Raw genomic sequence first — 22,682 nt, forward strand, 5'->3', positions numbered from 1 at the left:
TTAAAAAGATATTGAAATGCTAGGATTAAGAGAAGTAAACTGGAGAAATTCAGGGTCAGTCTCCAATATAGCCATTTCTTTCTCATCCATAGTCACCCATGCCTCAATCCCAATACCCGAAGGGGTTTCAATGAATATTATTAAATTCCTAAATGCAGGGCCAACTTTTCCCATGATACCAACCCAAAGTGGCTTCCCCCAACCAAAATCAATATCGTTAAAAAATCTAAGCCAACTTGTAAATGCACAAACATCTGGTTTTATTTCTGCAGAAAACATATCTTCCAACTGGTCAAAGTAATCGGAGAAAGCCAAAAGTCCTTCATCCCCTTGCAAACTTTCCGCACAATCGCTATCATCAAACCCTGCTATGGCTTCGTTTACTTGGTCCACCAATTCATGCAACTCTCTTTGATCTTCCATAGCCAAATCAGCTGCTGCGCCTGCGGGTGCCCACCAAAATATATTTCCAGTAGAAGCATCTGACAAGTGTGGCTTCATTCGTGTTCTCAAGTTCACTGCTTGGACCATCATGGGTGTCGTTTTTGAACCTGATGATTTGGCTTTATAAGAAGCTGCCATGCAGTGTTTCCAAATGAAACATGTTAGTGCCTCAATGCGTGTTGGTTTAGGAACTCGTTCACTTTTCGCTTTGGCCCTTAGGGTGGCTATAGCTTTGTCATGGAACACAAACCTTCTCGTAACAAAATGACCTTCTTTGAACCACAGGCTATCCATTGTAGCTAAATACTTTTGTGGAAGTGAATCTCTCGGTGGAAACATAGATGATCCCTCAGAGAAATTTGGATGTACAACTTTTTCAGGAGACCTACTAAAGGTGGCAGCCCAAGAATGAAGGAAAGCACTCAATGTTGCTGCATCTCCAAGCTTATGTGAGCAACTCAACCCAATTGCCATTCCACCACAAACAAAGAGGTTTAGTTGTATAGCTAATTGACCTACACCAGTATCTGATTCCTTGTAAAAGGCACGACGTGGAATGAATAGACCCAGTAAGTCTGTGTCTTGGTGCAACTTCTTATTAGGGTTGTAAATAAGTCAAACTAAAATTAGTATTAAAAGTTTTAATTATTCATTTAATTTTATTTCAAACATGAGCCGAGTTTGAGTTCATTGATCAACGTTCAAGCTTGTATTGTTATATTAATAATTAAATTAAAATAGTTGTAATTATTTATTTTTTGAATTAGTTAGAATAATATTTTCTATGAACATATAAAAAACAAATTCATCAACTTTATATTAGTAAATGGAATAATTTTTACTACAAAATGGGATATTTATATTATAAATAAATTACAAATCATATATCTCATAAACTTCTATACAAATTTACACAACCCCATTTGAAGTCTTTATAAGTACATTTTTATACATGTATACACATAAAAATAAAACACTATATATATATATGTATGTATGTACGTATGTATGTAAAAATGAGCTTGTACTCATGAAGTTGTTCACAAAACAAGTATCATGTTTAAGTTTAACTTGTTTAATACATGAAAATTTGGGTTTGAGCACTCATTTTCTAAATAATCAAACGTAAACACACTTTTTCTTAAGTCGCTTTGGATCAATTACGGGCCTTTTTCTTACAAGCACACCTTATGTTTGTGCTCATTACCTTTCTTCTTGTGTTGATACAATTATAAAAAATAATCATATTTTGTCGAGCTTTAACAGCTACTAATGCTATCATTTTAATTTTATAATACAATATGGTGTAAACCACCTTTAAAACTTTAATATCATTTCGAAACATTGAAAATGATCTACTTCAAAAAATATATATATACATGAAAATTATATTGGTTCTCTCCACTTATGTAAATTTTTATCACAACTTAAGAACTTCATTACATTTCATTCAGGGGAAAAAAAAAGGAAATTTCAACCATGTGAGCATTCCTTAAACTAACATAATGCTACAACATTATGCCTTACACGTAGTCTATCAAGACGAGGACATTGATAGACCAATTTATTATTCATTGACTGGCACACACAAACTTACAACGTACGTACCTGCAGCGACCATTTCTGTTATATTTGAATATGGTATCTAACAAAACACATCCAAAGACTTTAAAAACAGATTGAAATGCTAGGATTAAGAGAAGTAAACTGGAGAAATTCAGGGTCAGTCTCCAATATGGCCATTTCTTTCTCATCCATAGTCACCCATGCCTCAATCCCAATACCCGAAGGGGTTTCAATGAATATTATTAAATTCCTAAATGCAGGGCCAACTTTTCCCATGATACCAACCCAAAGTGGCTTCCCCCAACCAAAATCAATATCGTTAAAAAATCTAAGCCAACTTGTAAATGCACAAACATCTGGTTTTATTTCTGCAGAAAACATATCTTCCAACTGGTCAAAGTAATCGGAGAAAGCCAAAAGTCCTTCATCCCCTTGCAAACTTTCCGCACAATCGCTATCATCAAACCCTGCTATGGCTTCGTTTACTTGGTCCACCAATTCATGCAACTCTCTTTGATCTTCCATAGCCAAATCAGCTGCTGCGCCTGCGGGTGCCCACCAAAATATATTTCCAGTAGAAGCATCTGACAAGTGTGGCTTCATTCGTGTTCTCAAGTTCACTGCTTGGACCATCATGGGTGTCGTTTTTGAACCTGATGATTTGGCTTTATAAGAAGCTGCCATGCAGTGTTTCCAAATGAAACATGTTAGTGCCTCAATGCGTGTTGGTTTAGGAACTCGTTCACTTTTCGCTTTGGCCCTTAGGGTGGCTATAGCTTTGTCATGGAACACAAACCTTCTTGTAACAAAATGACCTTCTTTGAACCACAGGCTATCCATTGTAGCTAAATACTTTTGTGGAAGTGAATCTCTCGGTGGAAACATAGATGATCCCTCAGAGAAATTTGGATGTACAACTTTTTCAGGAGACCTACTAAAGGTGGCAGCCCAAGAATGAAGTAAAGCACTCAATGTTGCTGCATCTCCAAGCTTATGTGAGCAACTCAACCCAATTGCCATTCCACCACAAACAAAGAGGTTTAGTTGTATAGCTAATTGACCTACACCAGTATCTGATTCCTTGTAAAAGGCACGACGTGGAATGAATAGACCCAGTAAGTCTGTGTCTTGGTGCTTAAGGAAGTCAGACATGCAACAATTAACACGAGCTTCCAGGAAGGGAACACCCGTGTCAAAATTATGGACAAAAAGGTTGTCTTTAATGCACCCAGAAAATGGGTAAAAGATACTAAGGGTATCTGAAAGGGAATTTTTAAGCTGCTCAATGATTTGGGAAATATTGAGATTAAGATCAGTACTCATGGGGTAGAAGAAGACAATGGGAAAGTAAGTTAAGGGAGTGACCTGATCAAAGAGGGTGAGTTTGTAGGGTTTCAGATGGTGCAGTGTTGGTGAAGATGGTTTGATTGTTTCTTTTGAAATGATAGAGACCTCAACCTTCACCATTTTGCCACACGAATTACTTTGCCTCTGATCTGCAGTCTCTTTTGATTTATATCTTCTGCTAAAGAGTTTGCCTCAACCTTTGCAACACCAACTCCGAGCTCTCTCGAGTGACAGAAACTTTGGCTTTGAGAAGAGATGTGTGCTATACTGCTATTCTTAAATGGCGTTTGTTACCGTGTGCCCTAGGGTACACGTTTATGCCAATGATAGTGGTGGCCCCTTTGCATAAAAACTTGAAATAGGCTGAGAAGGGGTTCTTTTTTTATCTTGCCAACAATCTTTTGATATGGCCGGATCTAACATAACAAAATTACTATGATGTCCTCAAGATTTTTTAACAAGACAAAAATGTACTTTTTGCAATTTTCCTCCTTTTTCTATTTCATCTTCCACCAATACTTACTTTACCGGTATTTACTTTTTTTTTCCCCCACTTTACCAATATCATTAAAAAAAAAAAAAAAAAAAAAAACTAGATGATGAGTTCAATGTTCAGCAAATAAACAAGAAAGAAAGATGAGTTCAATGAATGATCAAAGAATGTCTACAAAAATATAGTGTTCAAGAACTTATAAATAAGGTATATATTTCTTTTGTTTTTAATTTATTTTTCAAATATATTGAAATATGATGTTAATATTTATTTATCATTTTTGTTAAATTATTGTAGAATCAATGGATGAGAATTTTGTTGCTAGTAAGATTCATCAATTAGTTCCATTGAGTTGTTTTGACTTAAATGAATTATCTCAAGAGAAAAAAAAAAAAAAAAAAGAGGAGTAACTGACACCAAAAGGTGAGACCTTACACAAAGACAATGTAAGTGTCATTTGCCCAAACTATGTACGGCGAATTCAACTAAAATTAATGATATACGGGATAAGGATAAGGGAAAATGCAAACAACCAAGTCTTAATCCCAAATCATTCTTAAAAAAAAAAGTCCTAATTCCAAAATTTTGAAATCACAAACACTTTAAATACTTTAGCGAGCAAACCTTATAGAATAATTTTTTGAGGTCTTTTAGTACTTTTGACACCAAGCTCATCACAAATGCAAAATTTACCTTACCAAAAACATAAAATTACGAAATTTTCACAGCATCATTCCTTTTACGGTTATGTGATGACCCACTGAATATGGTCTTCCAAGGCCACTCTGATGGAACAGATAGGACCAATGGAGTCTGGTTCCTCTTTTAACTCCGGTAACTTTCCATAAATAGATGTGTATCCAAATTGCCCTGTTATGAAAATATCACATGAGGACCAAAATAATTAAGAGAGAGATGGAGAGCAAGAACTACAGACTGTAAGCATGACAAAATTACAGAGAGGGACCAACAAGGTCAGGTTTCTTATTAAATTTTTGTACACAGATTATAAAAACCCAACTACTCTTCTGTTGGTTCCAACCTCAGTTTCAACATAAAAACAAATAGAATAGGTGTGCAATAATTGGCACCAAATAAATTCTTTCCTTTTCTGATACTTCATCACATGCATATCTTTAATATTTAATTTCTCAGTACTGTTGCATCTTTGCAAAAAGGACACATTACAACGCTAACACTGCCACAAATTCATGTGTGCATCTGAGGCCAACATTTTGCACACAATTACGAGGCCTAATTCAATCGCAAGTCATTGATCAATCATACATCTTTTATTGTAGACATTTCTCTGATTCTAGCGAACACCAATTGTGTTAACAGAGGAGTGTTAGCATCGAGGAAGCACGAACACAGACACTGGTACGCATATAAGTACGAAACTACAACATAAGCAATTTTTGAAAAATTATAATATAACATAGTGGATATGCGGTACATCACCCCCAAATAAAATGTCTATGCTTCCTAGTTCGCACCAGTTGGACAGTAATGTGAAATAAGTGCAGTTTGAAGCAAGGAGTGACAACCATGTGAGGTTTTGGAAGGACAAGTGGAGCAGGAATCATTCTTTGAATGAGATGTCACAGACTTTAAACATGACCCTCAAAGATCTTTTATCAATTAAACAAAGTCTTAACACTATAGTCACTATATTCTGCCCCACTGACGAAGCTTTCTACTCTTTGAAGCACCCACAGGTTCCATTCACTTTGCTTCAATATCAAATTGCACCATCAAACCTTGGCAAAGAGACTTTAGAGAATTCTCTTACTTATGGTTCCAAATTCTCAATCCTTTTGCTTGGCCATCCCCTAGTGGTCACAACATTACCTGGTGACACAAACACATCAATCAATGGTGTAAAAATAGTAGACTGGGATATATACCATGATGGGCATGTGATTGTACATGGGTTGAGGATTTCTTTGATCCTGCTTTTCAAATTCTGAGTATCCACAGTATGATAGTGAGGATTTCATGGTTTTTAAATTTGGATCATTCAATAAACCATTAAAGGAAGAGGTTCAAGATTTTGAAGGTTGAACCGAGATTAAATCGTGATGACATCATAATTAATTTAATAATTATTTAAAATATAAATAAATATATTAAATTAGTTAAAAATATAAAAATTGGTTAAAATAATCCAATTAAATATATTTTTCTTATAATATATAATTATTTGGTTATTTATAACTATATATAAATTTATGAAATGAAATACTAAATTGCTAATATTTTTTTTTAAATGGAAATACCAATGACTATTGTTTATATATTCAAAAGGGTAATGGGTATAATCGTATAAATAGTTAAATACAACTTGTATTGCATGCAAACAACATGGCACAATAAGAACAACACTCACTAAACGGAAACAATATTAAAAATTTATCAACCAATGACAAAGTGAAACATGGCGCTTTATTAAATATCCTCAATCCCCACCTATCCCCCACTTCTTTCTCTGCCTCTATTTCGGCATTTTAGTTTCATACCACCATCTTTCTCACCAAAAAAACAAAAAAACAAAAAAAAAAAGTTTCATAGCACACACTTCATTCCCCTTTTACTTCGTATTTTCTCATCCACACCGCTTTTATTCTCTGACTCTTCTATTCTCTAACTCTTCGATTTCTAAAATTTTCACTTTTGAAATTCTTCTCATCTTTATCTTCACTTTCCTCATTTTATGTTGTCTTCCTCTTTGTTATTCTTTTTGTTTAAGTCCGGTGCTTCTTCTCCACTTTTTACTCTCAGTTCTCTCAACATGACTTTTTGTTTTGTTTTTGTTTCTGTTGATGATGTACAGGTAAGTTCATTCTTTCTTATTTTGAGGTTTTTCCTTTTTGCTTTTCCTTCTTGTTGTTCGCACACAGGGTTATTCTTATCAACAACAACAACAAACCATAGAGTGCAAATTAGGTTTCATAATTACTTTTCATTAAGGGTTATGTTACCAAGTGGGTTTTTTAATTGTTAAAATAGTTGACTTTAGTTAAAACTCTAATACCTAAGTTTTAAATTATAATGTTACTGATCGATCCAACTAAAATTCTATCCCAAAAAGTTTCAATAAATTTAACATAATTTTTTTATTGATTTATTTTAATTATTTTGACCATATATCATAAATTTCTACTTTCATACATTTCACAATGTGGGTCATTGGGGATTAAGATAGTTAATTTTATTTTGGGTGAAATTATAAATTTGAAAATCAACATATCAAGAAACTTGCTCAGTTAATTGCATAAGTATTGTTACACATAAATTCACATGGCGAGTTTCGAAGTTCGATCCTATCAAATAAAACCAGATTGCAACATAAATAATGGGCTTTGAAATGAATCCACGTTATACATTTTATATTACGTGAAATAGCATTTGGGTGGCATATTGAAGAGTCAACTTCAACTGAAATTGACTATAAACAAGAAGAAAAAGAAAAAAATGCAAACAATCCGAAATTTTTGGAATCACAAACACTACGTAGATACTTTTGCCAGCAAACCTTAAAGAAGAATTGGTTGAGGTTTTTTAGTACTTCTGAGTTCTGACCACCAAGTTCATCTCAAATGCAAAATTTACCTTAACCAAAAAAATAAAATTACAAAATTTTCACAGCATCCCTCCTCTTACAATTACAAAATTTTCTGAGCCAAGAAAACTTGGACACCTTCAGTTTAATATAGAATCTCTCCCTAAATGGCCTTTTAAAGTATAAATCAAACTCCACCAATCTTAAAAGTTGAGATCGTGGTCCCATCATGGCTTCATTAATCTCTCTTCCCAGAAGCTAATGTACAAAGCTGATAGATTTTCTGTTCCACCCTACCGGCGACCAAACATGTCATTCCTACTACCATGTCTGCATATCAGCTATACAGCGTCTTTATATTTATGCATACTCTCTCCGTCTTGTCAAAATATATTTGCGGTGGAGGCAAAAAGGGAATAATGAAATCAAATGTATAACATTCTACCCATCATCTTACCATCAAAAAGAGCTGAACCAGAGGAAGTTAAGGATCACTCAACAGCAGCAGTCCTCTTTTCCATCAATGATTCCAGAAATGCTGCACACAATCTGGTGAGGGGTGGAAGATTATGTGATGACCCACTGAATATCGTCTCCCAAGGCCTCTCTGATGGAACAGATGGGACCAATGAAGTCTGGTTTCTCTTAAACTCCGGTAACTCTCCATAAATAGATGCATATCCAACTTGCCCTGTTATAAAAATATATAGTAAGGACCAAAATAATTGAGAGAGAGCAAGAACTACAAAGAATGTAACCATAACAAAATTCCAGACGGACCCATAAGGTCAAGTTTCTCATTAACTTTGGTACACAGATTATAAAAACCCAACTACTTTCTGTAGGTTCATAAACAATGATAGCTCAAATATTTTGTGATTGAGTAAGCTCAGGAGTCATCCACAAGTTTCAACCTCAGTTTCAAAATAAAATCAAGGAGACATACATGTTTGCATTGGTACCATATAAATACTTTCATAGACATGCATATCTTTAAAATTTAATTTCTCAGTACTGTTGCACCTTTGCATACAGGATATATCACATTACTGGCATAAATTCACATGTGCGTATGATCTGAGGCCTACATTGTGCATACCATTACGAGGCCAAATCCAAAAATTAATAGCAAGTCATTAATTCCTCACACATCTTTTATTGTAGACACATAGCAAACACCAATTTTGTGTTAATGCAACAAGGGTTCGAATGCTGAGTAAACAAGCACCAAAGGATGTACTTTATGGTGGAGTATTAGGACCAGTTGGGATACTTATCTGAACTAAGTGCAGTTTGAGGTAAGGGATGGCAACCATGTGAGGTATTGAAGGACAAGTGGAACAAGAACCATTCTTTGAATGATATGTTCCCAAATTTGTATGAAATTGCAACTGATAAAAAAGATGCTTCTATTCACTCAAATTTATGGTGTCAAAATAAAAGGAATTTCAAGTTCATAAAAGATTTTAATGCCTGGGAATTGGAGTCAGTAGATTTCTTCTTTGATACCTTGCTTTCCAAAATCCCAAGGAGAGAGGGCCAGTGTAGGGCATTGAAAGCTCAGGCATAATTCCTTTGAAAAAGTGTTTGGTGTTCCAAGGCTCTGAAAGTGTTAAGTGTCACTTTATTTGTGTGGATAGTAGCTTGGAAAAAGATTCAAAAATGCGATAATCTCATGAAGAGAGAAATCACTTTAGAAGATTGGAAATGCATGTGTAGGTACAGTGGAAAGTTACTGTAAATCACTTGCTGTGGCATTGTGATATTGCATATGCTCTGGAAACATACATTTTCTCTATGTTTGGAGTTCAGTGGGTCTTGCCAAGAAGTGTTGTTGATCGTTTATCTGGTTAGAGGAATTTTTTTGTAAAGAACTTTTTTTTTTGTTTGGAATCTAGGCCATTTATGCTTGTTGTGGACATTGTGGGGAGAGGAATCATCGCACTGAAGATGTGGAAAACTTGGTGGTTCGACTGAAGATGCATTTCATGATATCATTGGTTGAATGGTCATGTTTTGGGTCCTAGTGATACTCATTCTTTTGTAGATTTTATTGGTTCCCTCTCATTTTGATTGAAATTCACGTTTGTTGTAATTCTTTAGGCTATCTTATCTATACAATCTGTGTATACATGAGGCACTTCCTCATTTCCAATAGAGTTTTTTTACCTCAAAAAAAAAATCAACATAATGGGGGGTACAATACAATGGGGCTTGAAATGAGTTCTAACTTAAATGACACCTTCAATTCTTATAACAAGGTGAAGGGTACGGTCCTAGATTCAGGACCCAACATGTTAATGCGTAACTTACCAATAACCAAAAAAAGGAGTGTAACGTGACAACTACCGTCAAATTATTTTCCAAGAATATCAGGAGCATTCATGTGCATCTATTAAAACTTCCTTAAGATAGTATACTCTTAACTAAAACAATGAAAGTTCTAGTAATGGAATCCCCACCTGTTTCTTCAAGCTCAACTAAACCCTTCCGCCTGGCCATGCTAACCTCATTTGCTTCATTGCTATATGGGTCAAAGAGTACGTACTCATGATCACCATTGACATACACAAGGAATTCTTTTGGTGCATTCCCATCTGAAATATTCTCTTCCAAAAAAGATGGATTTCCTTGAAGAAACGAAAGCCCTCCTCCCTTTGCCTGCCCAAAAAAAAAAAGGGAATAAGAAGTGGAGCAGGAATGAGGGCAATTATAATGTAACAGAACATTATGGATGCAAATTACCTTACTACTTACACTTGACATGCTAAAGTATATATAGCAACAACAATTTTAGGCATTTATTAAATACAATACATTCCAAATATATCTGTTGATATTTTTTTCATTTTGTTCTGTGGTATATGATACTTAATTCTTAAGCAAAGAACGGAGAGAGTGAAGAAAAGGGTGGGGTTGATACTTCTTACAAGATTCATTTGAGAATAAGTTGATAATGAAGAAAAAAATAGAGCCTTTTCATGTATCTTCTTATCATTAGCAATCAATTAGTTTGTCTCTTACTGTTCTTTTAATTTACTAAGGAATAGATCTCTACCATCTTTTTTTTTCTTTTATAAGTAATGGAAAGTTTATTCAGATCATAAAAAGGAGTCACCCAAGTATACAAGAAGAGATCTCTACCATCCTCTTCTTTGCAATTTTTTTTTTTAATTTATAAAATTATAAAAAAAATAATAATAAAAAATAAAAATATAAAAAATATAAAAAAAATCCTGTAAGTAGCCTGACTTGGTTTTGGCTGAATATGATATATGTTCATATGTGTAAAAGATTCATTAGAGCAGCTGAAACATATACATGCTGCAATCAGAAATTTCATCACCCACATGGCTGCATGATTTAGTTTACCTTATTGCATAAGATTTTGTAGCATACCCATCAATATTCTAAAAGCATCCACCAGTATAATTTGATCACCATCATCATTTAGCCAATGATTCAACCCAGTTACATGAGCTCTCAAGTTGACAAATAACTCATTTTATTGATTTCTAAATCTTACCACTAATTTGTCTTCTTCATTTTCTTTTTATAGGGTTTAAGGGTAAAGATCACACATAAATTCATGCATTCAAAAATCCTTTAAAAACTATAAATAAACAGCTTTTAATGCAACATAGAGGTCTATCGCATTGTCAATGAAACTAAAATATATAGCTGAGTCAAATAGTTTTAATGGATTTTGAGAAAGCCTCAATGCAAATATTTTGATTTTTTACACTAGTTTGATAGTAGACTCTACCAGATTGTGAAAAATCAATAAGATTCTCGCGAAGCAGATGGAAGGGGCCATAGCAAACAGAATGTACCTTTCTTACGGACCAGGTAGCGACAGGAACAGGATCCATTACATTGAATAATAGGATTGCCCCATCTCTTCCTTGAGACATTAATTCATTAGATTCCGTACACATAGATGATTCAGGAAGAAGGGCAAGAACTGCAAAAGACAACAGATCCACCGCACATGCTACAGCTGCATAAAATATACATAGCAACATCACAACAGTGGGGTGACCTTTCTCGCAACTAAAAGGAACATCCAGTAAATGGAGAAATAAGCAATGGGCCACATTATAAATTAAGATGGCAAAAAAAAAAAAAAAAGGATCAGAATCTCAGACTTAGAGCTACAGCTTATTAGAAAAGTAGAACAATTAAACCTAATAACCAAAAATACTTCCCTTTCTAGTAAAGGGCCACATCATAAATTAAGATTTTTTTTTTTTTTTTTTTTGCTGATAATTTTTGGCCCTAAGGGGAGGAAGAAGGGTAGAGTAAAACTAGAGATCTCTGCTCCATGAGGCATTGTCCCTAGCCAATTGTGCTTAACAAAATTAGTAATCAATCTTTAGCAGTCCAACTACCATTCCAAATATGACCGGAATTTGTAAATAACCACTTATTAATGCAATGTATTGCCTGGTTCCTAATTTCTGTCATCTGCTAATCAACAGAAGCCTCTCAGGGTTCACCTTTATCCATCTCCATCCTCCCTTCAGGCTTCAAAAATGCCACCAATCTCCCATCACGTTATATGTCAAGAAAATTCATCTTTCCACAAAAGCATTTCTAAAATTTACAGATGACAACTTTGTCCTGTAATTTTAGACATTATACAAAATCTACAATAACAGTGAAACTAGCATCTCAATTTCCAAATGATTCAAGTAATGGGGTTCTAATACATGGGTATTGGCCCTATTGGGTGGTAATGTTGAACTCCGCAATAGTCTTAAAATCACATGGAGAATCATACTATGAAACTGCTCTCAACATGGAAAGAAAAGAGGATTTCAAACCTTCAATGTGAAGCCTGTATGACCAAGATAGAGACAATTTTGACATATTCCATACAGAGAGTTGCGGCTTTGGATCTCGTGACACAGATACTAGATACTCTGACTTCCCAGCAAAGGACAGGGTCACAATTGGCTGAAAGAAAAAAATAATATGAAAAAGATTAATGACAGGGAGAGGCAATTCATAATAGAAAAAATAATAATAATAAATCATGCCGGCAAAAGATGCCTCAACAAGGCAATCCTCTTCCAAATATTGATCTTTTCTTCTCTATTTTGGCTTGGCACTTCATTATTATAATTTTCTTTATTTGGTATGGTTTTCACCTATTAGTTGTGTAAGGTGAAAAAGGTGTTCAAGCTCCAATATGAGATTTAGGCAGGCACAGTAATGAGGAAACTCCAACCAAATAATGTAGGAGTCTACAACTCTAAACTATAGTCAACTGCTTAGCCTAAAACTGCATATGTCCACTTTTAGGTCTTAATAAAATTTTTAAAAACAATTATGATCAAATATGAGCTTCACGGAGGTGAAAACTTGGCCATGAATGTAAATTTTATAGTCAGGTGGAGCTGTAGAAAAGCCACATTTGGGGCTTTTTTGGGAGAGGCTCATCTTTTTAAAATTATGAGAAGCTCAGCTGAGTTGAGGGGCTGCTTATCCAAAGCCACAGAAAATGCACAAGCTGCTTTACAAAACTGGAGATAAGTCAAAGCCCCTTTGTTTTACCAAATGAGATGCCAGTAGCTTCTGATCTTCAAAAGCTGAAGCAATTCTGGTAAAGGCACTATTACGTACATGCATAACAAAAAATTATGCATATAAAACAATGAACTCTCTGAAGAAACACAAAGGCAAAGATTGTCATGTTTTTAACAAATTACCGAGAGAGTCTCTCCAATTACAGCCAAAAGGACATTCTTGTCAGGATCCCACAATGTGATAACAGTTTCCGCTGCAACAGCCAGAACAGACCCATCCAAAGAAAATGCAGCCGCTGTCATTGGCTTTTTTCTGCATTGGAAACAATAATCTATCACAAAGACAGCGAATTAAGAGTTTCTATCACCAGATTATGCTGCAAAAACACGCTCATATTTATATATATTTTTTTTTCTTTTGCTATTTACCCAAGGATCCATATCAATATATTTGACACCATGTTGGCAAAACAGAGGGTGAGGGAAGAGAAAGAAAGGGAAAGGTGAGCACTTTTTCTTCCAGTTGCTTGGTTTGCAAAGGAGAAAGGAAATGAAAAAAAATACTCACATGGATTCCCTTATCTTCTCTCTCATTTCCTTCCAATTTCGGAGGAAAGACAAATGTGGGCCAATGGAAAAGAAATCCCTACATTTTTCTTTCCCTCAAATTATATCTCCAACCAAACAAATGATTTATTTTATCCACCTTGTGTTTTACCTCCCTTTCTTGCCTTTCCCTCCATCTTCCCCCAAACCAAACATAGTCTTAACTATTTACACAATCAAGTTTCACCCTACTCTACAAGATCAAATGCAGCGGCCCCCCCAACCCCCCAAAAAAACACCAAATATATATATACACACACAAAAGGAATCAATAGCTATTGAAATATAGACAGAGCCGGGGGTTGAGCTTGTTTCATTACCAACAGGTGAAGCTGATTGGGCACAAATAAGGACAGTGATGAGGCCTTGGGTGGGTTAAGGCACTGGTCCATGATGGGTGGAAAATGGTGGCGTGGTGGTGGTAGCAGCAGATTTCATTGGTAGGGGAGTGCTGGTTTTTGATATGCTTCAGTTGGATTTTGTGGCTGATTTGGGTTTGATAACAGTCTTATCAAAGAAGGCTTTGAAAAATATTGTATAAATGGTTTTCTGGTGAGTTTATGTTGGATGTTTGCCAATGATTGACAGCAGAGAAGCAGTGGTAGGTTATGGCTTATAAAGTTGGTGGTGATGGGGATTGAGGTGAGATTGTCGGTGGAGCATTTGGGTGAAAACTAGGCTTTAAAGGTGTGAAAGATGGGTGAAGCATTTGGGCAATATTTTTCTTTTGACAGTAACAAGGATAGTGGGATGGTTACAATGGGCAGATTTTAGCGGTTTTGGGAGCAAAGAGGTTGTGGTGATGATGCAAGTGGCATTGTGCAGAATTCTAGGGGCAAGAAACCAAAGTTCTGTTAGGAAGAAGGAATTGGAGGTTTCTTCAAAATCCTTCAAAATATTTTTTTTCCCTTTTTCCTCTCTTCTTCTTCTTCTTCTTCGTTGTGTGTGTGTGTGTGTGTGTGTGCATGTGTGGCCACATGACAGGCACATATAATGAAATTAATGGCAGGGAGTTATTTTCCACAATGCCTAAAATTTGGGAACTGATTGCTCTAGTGTTAGAGTTGAGGGGGGAGCAAAAAACCTAACCCTAAAGCTTAATGAAAAAATGCAATTTACCTAGAAATCATGAAAGTAAAAACTGACAGGAGGCAGGTCATATATAAAATTCTATTTGTTGGCCAACCAATTCTCAAAACATCACAATTGAGACCTGATTCAAAAGCGTAACTGAATAGCATTCTTGTGAACTGGAACGATTTTGAATCATTTATGAGCAATCTTTGGATGTTTGTGAATCAAGTGTTTTCTCTTCTGTAAACAGACTTATCTCTATCAAGTCAAAAAATTTAAATCTACAGATATGAAAATAGAGAAAATCCCCTAAAAGAAAACTATGGTCCTGTAAAATAAAGTGTATGACCATACTTGTATGCTCCAACTGCAAGGCATGCCCAACCAGAATTCTGAAGTGTCTGACCTTTCTGCTGGATCTCATCATTGCAAACCCATACCTGAAATATCATATTAAAATTGTAAGTTTTACAGCAAAGAGGATCCTCAGAATACAATTGCCACACAACCAAGGTTACCTTGAAGTCCCCACCATAAGATGAGCTAACCGCCATATGACGGGTAGGATGAAAAGCAACAGCAGAAATACCAGCATCCCTACATGACAAGTAACGCAATATTCATCTCTGCCACATATTATAAACACAAAAGGAGTACATTCTAATAAACAAATTCAGGTTCAAAAAATTGAAGCATAAAAGAAACTGCCACATCCACAAAACAATGACATTTCATTCTTGGTGCTTAAAATATTGAAAACAGCAAAAGGGGCCCTTAATAGCACCATCAGACCATATAAAAATTTTCAGAATTTCCCAGGTAATTAAGTCAAGGCCAAACCTGTGAGGTTCATAAATAACAGTGGACAAGGTGAACTTTTTGTTCTCTGAACCCAATGCCCAAAACTTAAGACAAACAAGACCTCCTATTCCCTCTTCAGGAAGCTTAACTTCTACAGTACTCATCATAGAGCCATCTTGGGAGAGGGCCACTAAAATCACTACAACCTGTACCAATAATAATCCAAGATTTAAAATAAAATTGACACAAGTCGGTGATCATATGTATAACAAGTATGTATGACCAAGAGGATATCATTTCCACAATGAAGGTAATTACAAATGAGCAACTTCATACCGAGATTTCATCGCCTGGCTGATGGTTTCTTTCACAGACTTGAACCTGAAAAGCATTAAATTTTAGAACAATTAAACTTGCAACTCATCACTTGTAATGGGCAGAACATTCCTACACAAATATTTGTCATTTCCTGAAAAGAACAATGTGTGTGATGCACGTGCAGCAGGGCTGGAACCAGTATATGATGTGTCCCACCTAGTATGGGCCCATATCACCTGTAAGCTATTGCATGTATTAATGCATGTGAGTGGGTCCCATATAGGACCCATGTGATTGTCCCAGATGAATAATCAGTGTAGATCCATGCATATCAGGAAACCAATTATAAAGTGATCTAAGAAAAAAGAACTTCAATCGAAGCAACAGGGACTCAATCCTTTCAAAAGACCTCAAATTAAGCTCCTTCCAAATACACCACATAAACCAAGGAAGAATGGCATTCCATACATCAACACTTTGATGGACCTTAAAACCACCTCCCCAACAAGTTAGGAGGCCTTTGACCAAATAAGGCATGTCCCATAGTGAGAGCAAATAAAGAAAAAAAAACATACACCAAATATCACTTGCAATAATATCACATCATAAGGAAGGAGAAGATGGTAGATCCATTGGGTCCAAAACTAATAAAAGATAAAAGCAATACAAACATTGAACAAAGTAGAAAAGCAAATGATTTCATCAAAAAAGTTAAAGGCAGAAAGTGAAATCAGTTTATATATAGAATGATTTCCAAGTATTTGACAGGAGAATCAATATCTACACGAGGGGAAAAAAGGGCAGTAAACAGTAAGTCTCGATCTTCTTTTCCCCCACCCCAACCCTTATTTCTTCAATTCCCTAATGACAAACACATGCAAAATAATATTGCAGATGCTTATTATGGAGATTGTGTCATGTCTCTACTACACAAACAAACTAAAGATGGCAGAAAAATATCAACAGCTTTTTTAAGCTATACAGACAAAACTGCATATGTCAAGACAAAAAAAAACTAAATAACCATAGAAAGCTCAGTGTAGGAAATTCAAACTAAATTTAAAATTGAACCATTAAACTAAAACATCCTAACCTCATACATTCCATGGTCATCAAATAAGCTGTAGAATTGGATGCCATAGCTCTCTGTACGTAGGGCAACTAACCCAGAAGTGTAATCAAATGCAAACCCACTGCTTAGACCTTCATATCTCCCTGGAAATGAATGAGGAAGCTGGGGGTGGGAATGAAGCTTAAATATTAGCACATAAAACTGCAAATAATATAGTCAATTATTTATAATACAAGAGGGGTAAAAAGTAAATAGCCATTAAACACACAAGTGTTCCAATCACACAACATAAACTTCAGCAATGATGTATATGGCAGCCTTGGCAGGTAACCACAAGGTCAGTATTAGTAATATAAGTCCATAACATATAAGGTAAAAGAAAAGCTTTCTGAAGCATTTTGAAGGCTCTTCCCTACACAAACCAATTCTAGAATGTTTCAAGCCATCATGTAAAGGCATCATTTCTTGTAATATGTCCTAAGTTGACTCTTCCAGTACACATCTTGTGTACTGGGAGATGTCTTTTGCTCCTTTAATAAAACTAATTTATCTATCAAAAAGAATGTAGAGATATCACTATATCATCATGAGCATACTATGTATTCAATGACGCACATTTTGTGTGCTCTGAAACACCAGCCACAAGAACTACACCCCATGTGGCCAAATTCTAAGGGTTACGTCCAAGGAGGTTGACTGAAATATCTCATGATTTTAAAATTTATATGCCTTAAAAGGAAGTGCATAGGCAAAAGATGAGTTTTTTTTAAGGTCTGCCACATATTGAATTGACATTTTAGTAGTGTACTTATTTATGTGAAACTTAATTATAGGAATTTCCTCTGAAGATATACTGTCATTAGTATTTCTTATTCATTAGACAGTCAAATTCCAGTCAATCAAACACGTATAAAATACACATCATAACTTCATTAGAAATGTAGATAATTAGGTATTCAAGATTTCACACAGATTCTTTAGAACAAACCTTGATCCCTGAGATGGTCTTTAAGATATCCATAGAAGGCATTTCCAACATATGAATTAGATTATCTGCACAAGATATCTGAATAACCTTATTTCAGTAAAATCAGTGAAATTAACTGGTTATGTTTCAGCAGAGACAATAATACTTTAATACAGAATAATTCTGAGTTCCAGTACAACAAAATTTTCCTTACAGATGAAAGTGTAGGATCTGGAGAATCTGTAAAACACAGAAGTGGAGATCCAATTCGTGGTAAAAATTTCTTTTTCCCTGTGTCTAGCTGCCAGACCACTAGAACTCCCTCCTTTCCACCTGGACCCCAACAGAAAAATCAGAATAAACAACTATCTAGAGGTAACCATGACAGAAACTGGTCTTGAAAAAGCATCCTAGCCCTTTTTCATCTTCAACTACAAGGAGTCCTGGTACAAAGTGGTCCACATGGACCCTCAAACTATTCACAAAGTAGATCAACAGAGAATGTATAACAGCTAAAAAGTTTTTCAAGCATCACTCATGCTAGGAATCACCCATTTAACAATGTAAGACATGACATTCTAAAGACAGGGTACACATATGACATGCATTAGTATACCCAGCTTTTTTTGATGAATCATTAGTTTACCCAGCTGGTTGACCACTGTAATTCCTTTCACATGCAGACTAATCATCATTTTTACATTAAACTTAAATGTAGAGAAATACAATGTACCACACATCCAACTTTATCATGTAAACTCTACAAACTATATGAAGCAGTCCTCCCCATCCTCAAATGCTAGCTACAACGCAGCATACATACAACAAGAAAAACAGCATAAAACAACAACAACAACAACAACAACAACAACAAAAAAAACAGAGCCCTAGTCCCAAAATTGGGATCAGCTACGAATCCTTGACAGATTTGTTAGAGTCGGCCATATGTATTTGACGATTCGTTGCCTCCATTCTACTCTATCTAAAATCATACTATCTGTTACTCACTTAATTGACATGTCCTTTTTATTACTTCTACTAATGTGATTTTTAGTCTTTGTTCCATCAACTTGGATCAACTCCACTCCTTACTAGTGTATTAGTCACTCTCCTTTGAACATGACCAAACCATCTTAAGCAATTCTCCCTCATCTTTTCATCAATAGGGTGTACCACTATCTTTAAGCAAATTTTCTCATTTCAAATCCTATCCTATTTTTCATGAAAAGGATAGGCTTTAGCACATTATGGAATTCCGTATTTACCTGAATATAAATAGGCACCATCAGAAGAGAAAGAGAGGACTTTCACTTCGGCAGAGTGCCAATGCCACGTGGAGCAAGAATCAGCATCATCATTCCCCCTCACACCAGGATGTTCTTCCTCTTTATTCACTAGTTCATCACCAGTAGAAAATGTTCGATAACCAAATCCCCTCCAAACTAAAATTCTCCCAGTTACATCACCTGCAGCCACAATCCTCTCAGTTGGATGAAATGCAAGAACTGACAAAGTCTTTGAATGATGCAGGGTAATTTTCTTTGCCAATGATCGCCCAGAATCTATAGCAGGAACCGACCACACATGAAGCTTGCGCTTGTTTCTGATTCCAAAAAATTTTCCAGAGGAACTTACAGTAATGAATTCTGGCTGTGGAGTCTGTCAAAAGTGACAACAATCATCATACATCTCAAATTGCAAAAACAATTGGCAATCAGCATAAAAGTTAAAAAGCTGAAGACACGAAAATTATGGGATGATATGGTACTTTAAAAACCAACATTTACTAGATTCTTCCACTCATTTATACCAGATATGTTAAATTTTATGTGTTTCTAGTAGGTTTTCAAAGATTCAGAAACACTTCATGAAATCAGATTGATCTTGTGAGACTGTAAAGATGTCCCTGATTCTTTATTTCATTTGGATATGCTCTTTGGGGTAAGAGGATCTAATAACCTACTAGACTGAGCTTATGATAACTTTATAGATCAACCTACTAAAAAAAAATTAAGAAAGAAAATATATAGATATACCATTCAATAACCTTGAACATATTATTTCCCTATCATCTAAATTTCGTCCAAGCACTCCATATCAACAACAACAACAACTAAACCTTAGGCCCAAAACTATGGAATTGCCTATGAATCCTCAACAGACTAATCAACTCTGTCCAAATCTCCACCATTCTATCCTATCCATATCAAGTAACATTTAAATTGCTAGAGTAAGACTTTGTAACCAAAAGAAGATAAATAAAGTAAAAGTTTGATGAAGTCCTCTTCATTTCTCTTGTAAGGCAAGCTTCATCTTTTATAAAAGGAATAATACTATCTCTTTGTCAGTTATAAAGTCAAATAAATAAATATCAATATTCCAATAAACTCTATCAATATATGATAACTTTTGTGTGTGCTTGTGCGCGCGCTTCTTTAAAATTTCAATTTACAGCATGTCAATTGAATCCTCAAATGAACTACATATTTTAATCTTCCTTGTTTTTGGGGAAATCACACACACACACACACACCCCTAATGGATCTAAAATCCATGAATTCACCTTTTACCCTATTCTTACAATGCAAAAAGGTAGCATTTAATCTAGAGTTCATAGGCATAAGTAGACTATTAAGAATTACAAAAAACAAAAAAAACAAACTAATAGCACCCCCGCGTGGGGGGGGGGGGGGGGGGGGGGGAGTAATTATTGCTCCAACAAATTGTACCTCTTTCAAAATTAATCCGCCAACCATACGAGACGCAGTCAAGTTACACTTCCGAATCTGTCCATGCATAGCTTTGGGCCTGTTTTCTTGCACTTTTTTATCTTCAATGGACAGATAAGCAAAAACATCAGTTGGCTTCTCATTGCTCTCAGCTGGTTGACCTACTATAGATGGAATCACCTAAAAATTAAAATAAAAGTCAGCACTAACTTTTTGTTTATCATTCATACAGCACTAATTGCAAAATGTACATGAAAGACGAGACAAAATTATAATTTAAAGCCAACTTTGGGCAACCAAGATTCTTATTCTTAACTAAAGAGCTGCAATCAACAATACATGGCAAAGTATATATATGAGAATCAACCTCAAGCTTTTTAGTCATAAATCATTGAATGGCTTCAACACTCTTAATTCTCACTAGTACCACCCAAAATGAAAACCTATAAAAATTTTCATATTAAAAGCCGAATTAAAATAAAAAATAAAAAACTATTGGCTTAAATTTCCTACACAACATAAAAAAGTATAACTTCTCCCAAATTTTAACTTAAAATCCCAGTTTAAGTGTCACTTTAAAAACATATATATATATATACACATATACACAAAATCCCCCGTGGTTTCCTTTAAAAACACAAATTCCCCCAAAATTTTTGAATGTAACACTTAAACCCTAGAAGTTTTCTGGCTTTTTAAGTGAATCAGTGACCGATACTGTTATTAGTCCCAAAATTTTGGGGTCGGCTCCTTGAGATGCTGTTTTATTGTCCTCACAAAAACCATTTGTGTTTTTGTGTATTTTTGTCCCCCATTTTTTAAATAACATTAGCATATATGTGTACTTAAATGTGACATTTTTTAAAAAGTTCAGATATTTTGTTCTCTAAGGGTGAAGCAAAACAGAGACGCCAAGGTTCAAATCGCCGCTCCCCCAACTATCAAAATTATCAAAAGGCAAACATAATAGTGTAAAAAAATTCATAAGCATCCAAATTAAATCATTCAGCTTCATCCAACTAAGTTTGAATAAAATGAACATAAAAAACCATACCATAGAGAAAATAGGCATCTTAACATCGAGCGTTTTGAGCAACTCCGGAACGGAGAAATCCCAATACCGAATGGTGCCATCAAGGGACGCAGTCCAGCAATAGCACAAAACCTTAGTGCCCGGCACCACTATCACCGACGTCACCGCCGCCGTGTGACCTTCCAACGACGCAACCTAGCACCCAAAAAAAAAAAATGGTGAGTTATATTGTGAAAAAAAGGAGAGAGAGAGAGAGAGAGAGGCAGTTGAAAAGTTAGTTAGCGGTTGAGTAAGGGGGGGAAAGAACCTTACCTGTAAGGCGGTGGAGGTACTGAAGATGGAGACGGTGTTGGCAGTGCAAACGAGGAGGCGCTTGGCGTCGTTTGAGAAGGCCGGTGGCGAAGATATGTAGCTACTGCCTCCCCTAATCATCTTTGAGAGATTTCACAATTTGAAAGCACCAACGCAAAGCCCTAAAAGCGGCTTAAACCTTATATGCTAAAACCCTGTTTCTGCTGCCTCTATAAAAGACATGAATAAATAAATAAGTAAATAAAACATTTAATCAGATTTTAGTTTTTTTTTTTTTTTTTTTTTTTAAGTAATGGTTATTACTTATTATTATTTGTTACATACACAGGCCCTTTTTTTAACTGAAAACGTGACTCTTCTTTAGTAAAATTAAGGATCTATTTGGTTAAATCAATTTGACTCAGATGGCTCGGGTCATGAGTGCTCTCTTCCTTCCCGTCAATAAAATCAACGATCCATTTGGTCTATTTAGTATTTAGCTTGGCTCAATTTCACTCAAGAGCTACAAGTGCTCTTAATTCCGCATTTCTTTTTCCCCAAAATGCAAAAATTACCCCTAAAATCATCTTCTAGGGTTTCATTTGTTCTTTTTAATTCCCTAAATTTTTCATATAACCTCTAAACTAACTTCTATTAACTCTTGTGGACAAAAAAATCATTTAAGTGTAATATGACCACATTAGGAAGGCTCAATATATTCAAGATACTAGTTATGTGATTTTTCTATCTATAAGACTTAACGAAAGTTAGTCACATGGGTCAATTTGGCAAATATAGAAATCTCAGTGAGTTATAAAAAGAAATCAAACCTAGGGGTGTTTTTGCAA

At 35.3% G+C, this 22,682-nt stretch overlaps 3 protein-coding genes across 3 annotated transcripts; all 3 read right to left on the reverse strand.

The window, feature by feature from the left end:
- Positions 1-2,065, reverse strand: LOC136064235 (stemmadenine O-acetyltransferase-like). Its single transcript, XM_065765751.1, has 2 exons — positions 2,042-2,065; positions 1-1,035 (listed from the first exon to the last, which is right to left on the reverse strand). The coding sequence occupies exons 1-2, from the start codon at positions 2,063-2,065 to the stop codon at positions 1-3; spliced, it is 1,059 nt and encodes a 352-aa protein (XP_065621823.1).
- Positions 1,837-3,620, reverse strand: LOC112011965 (stemmadenine O-acetyltransferase). Its single transcript, XM_024044314.2, has one exon. It carries the CDS (start codon positions 3,475-3,477, stop codon positions 2,113-2,115), a length of 1,365 nt encoding a protein of 454 aa, XP_023900082.2. The 5' UTR covers positions 3,478-3,620; the 3' UTR covers positions 1,837-2,112.
- Positions 3,621-7,386: 3,766 nt separating this feature from the next.
- On the reverse strand, positions 7,387-22,046 carry LOC112011971 (uncharacterized). Its single transcript, XM_024044318.2, has 16 exons — positions 21,856-22,046; positions 21,565-21,738; positions 20,511-20,690; positions 19,047-19,440; positions 17,996-18,114; positions 17,803-17,880; positions 16,836-16,976; positions 15,761-15,805; positions 15,464-15,630; positions 15,142-15,220; positions 14,978-15,063; positions 13,127-13,256; positions 12,239-12,371; positions 11,246-11,412; positions 9,875-10,073; positions 7,387-8,103 (listed from the first exon to the last, which is right to left on the reverse strand). Exons 1-16 carry the CDS (start codon positions 21,973-21,975, stop codon positions 7,904-7,906), a joined length of 2,412 nt encoding a protein of 803 aa, XP_023900086.1. The 5' UTR covers positions 21,976-22,046; the 3' UTR covers positions 7,387-7,903.
- Positions 22,047-22,682: the final 636 nt, after the last annotated feature.

The sequence above is a fragment of the Quercus suber genome, unplaced genomic scaffold, assembly GCF_002906115.3.
Source record: "Quercus suber isolate HL8 unplaced genomic scaffold, Cork oak 2.0 scaffold_650, whole genome shotgun sequence".
NCBI classification, from domain to species: domain Eukaryota; kingdom Viridiplantae; phylum Streptophyta; class Magnoliopsida; order Fagales; family Fagaceae; genus Quercus; species Quercus suber.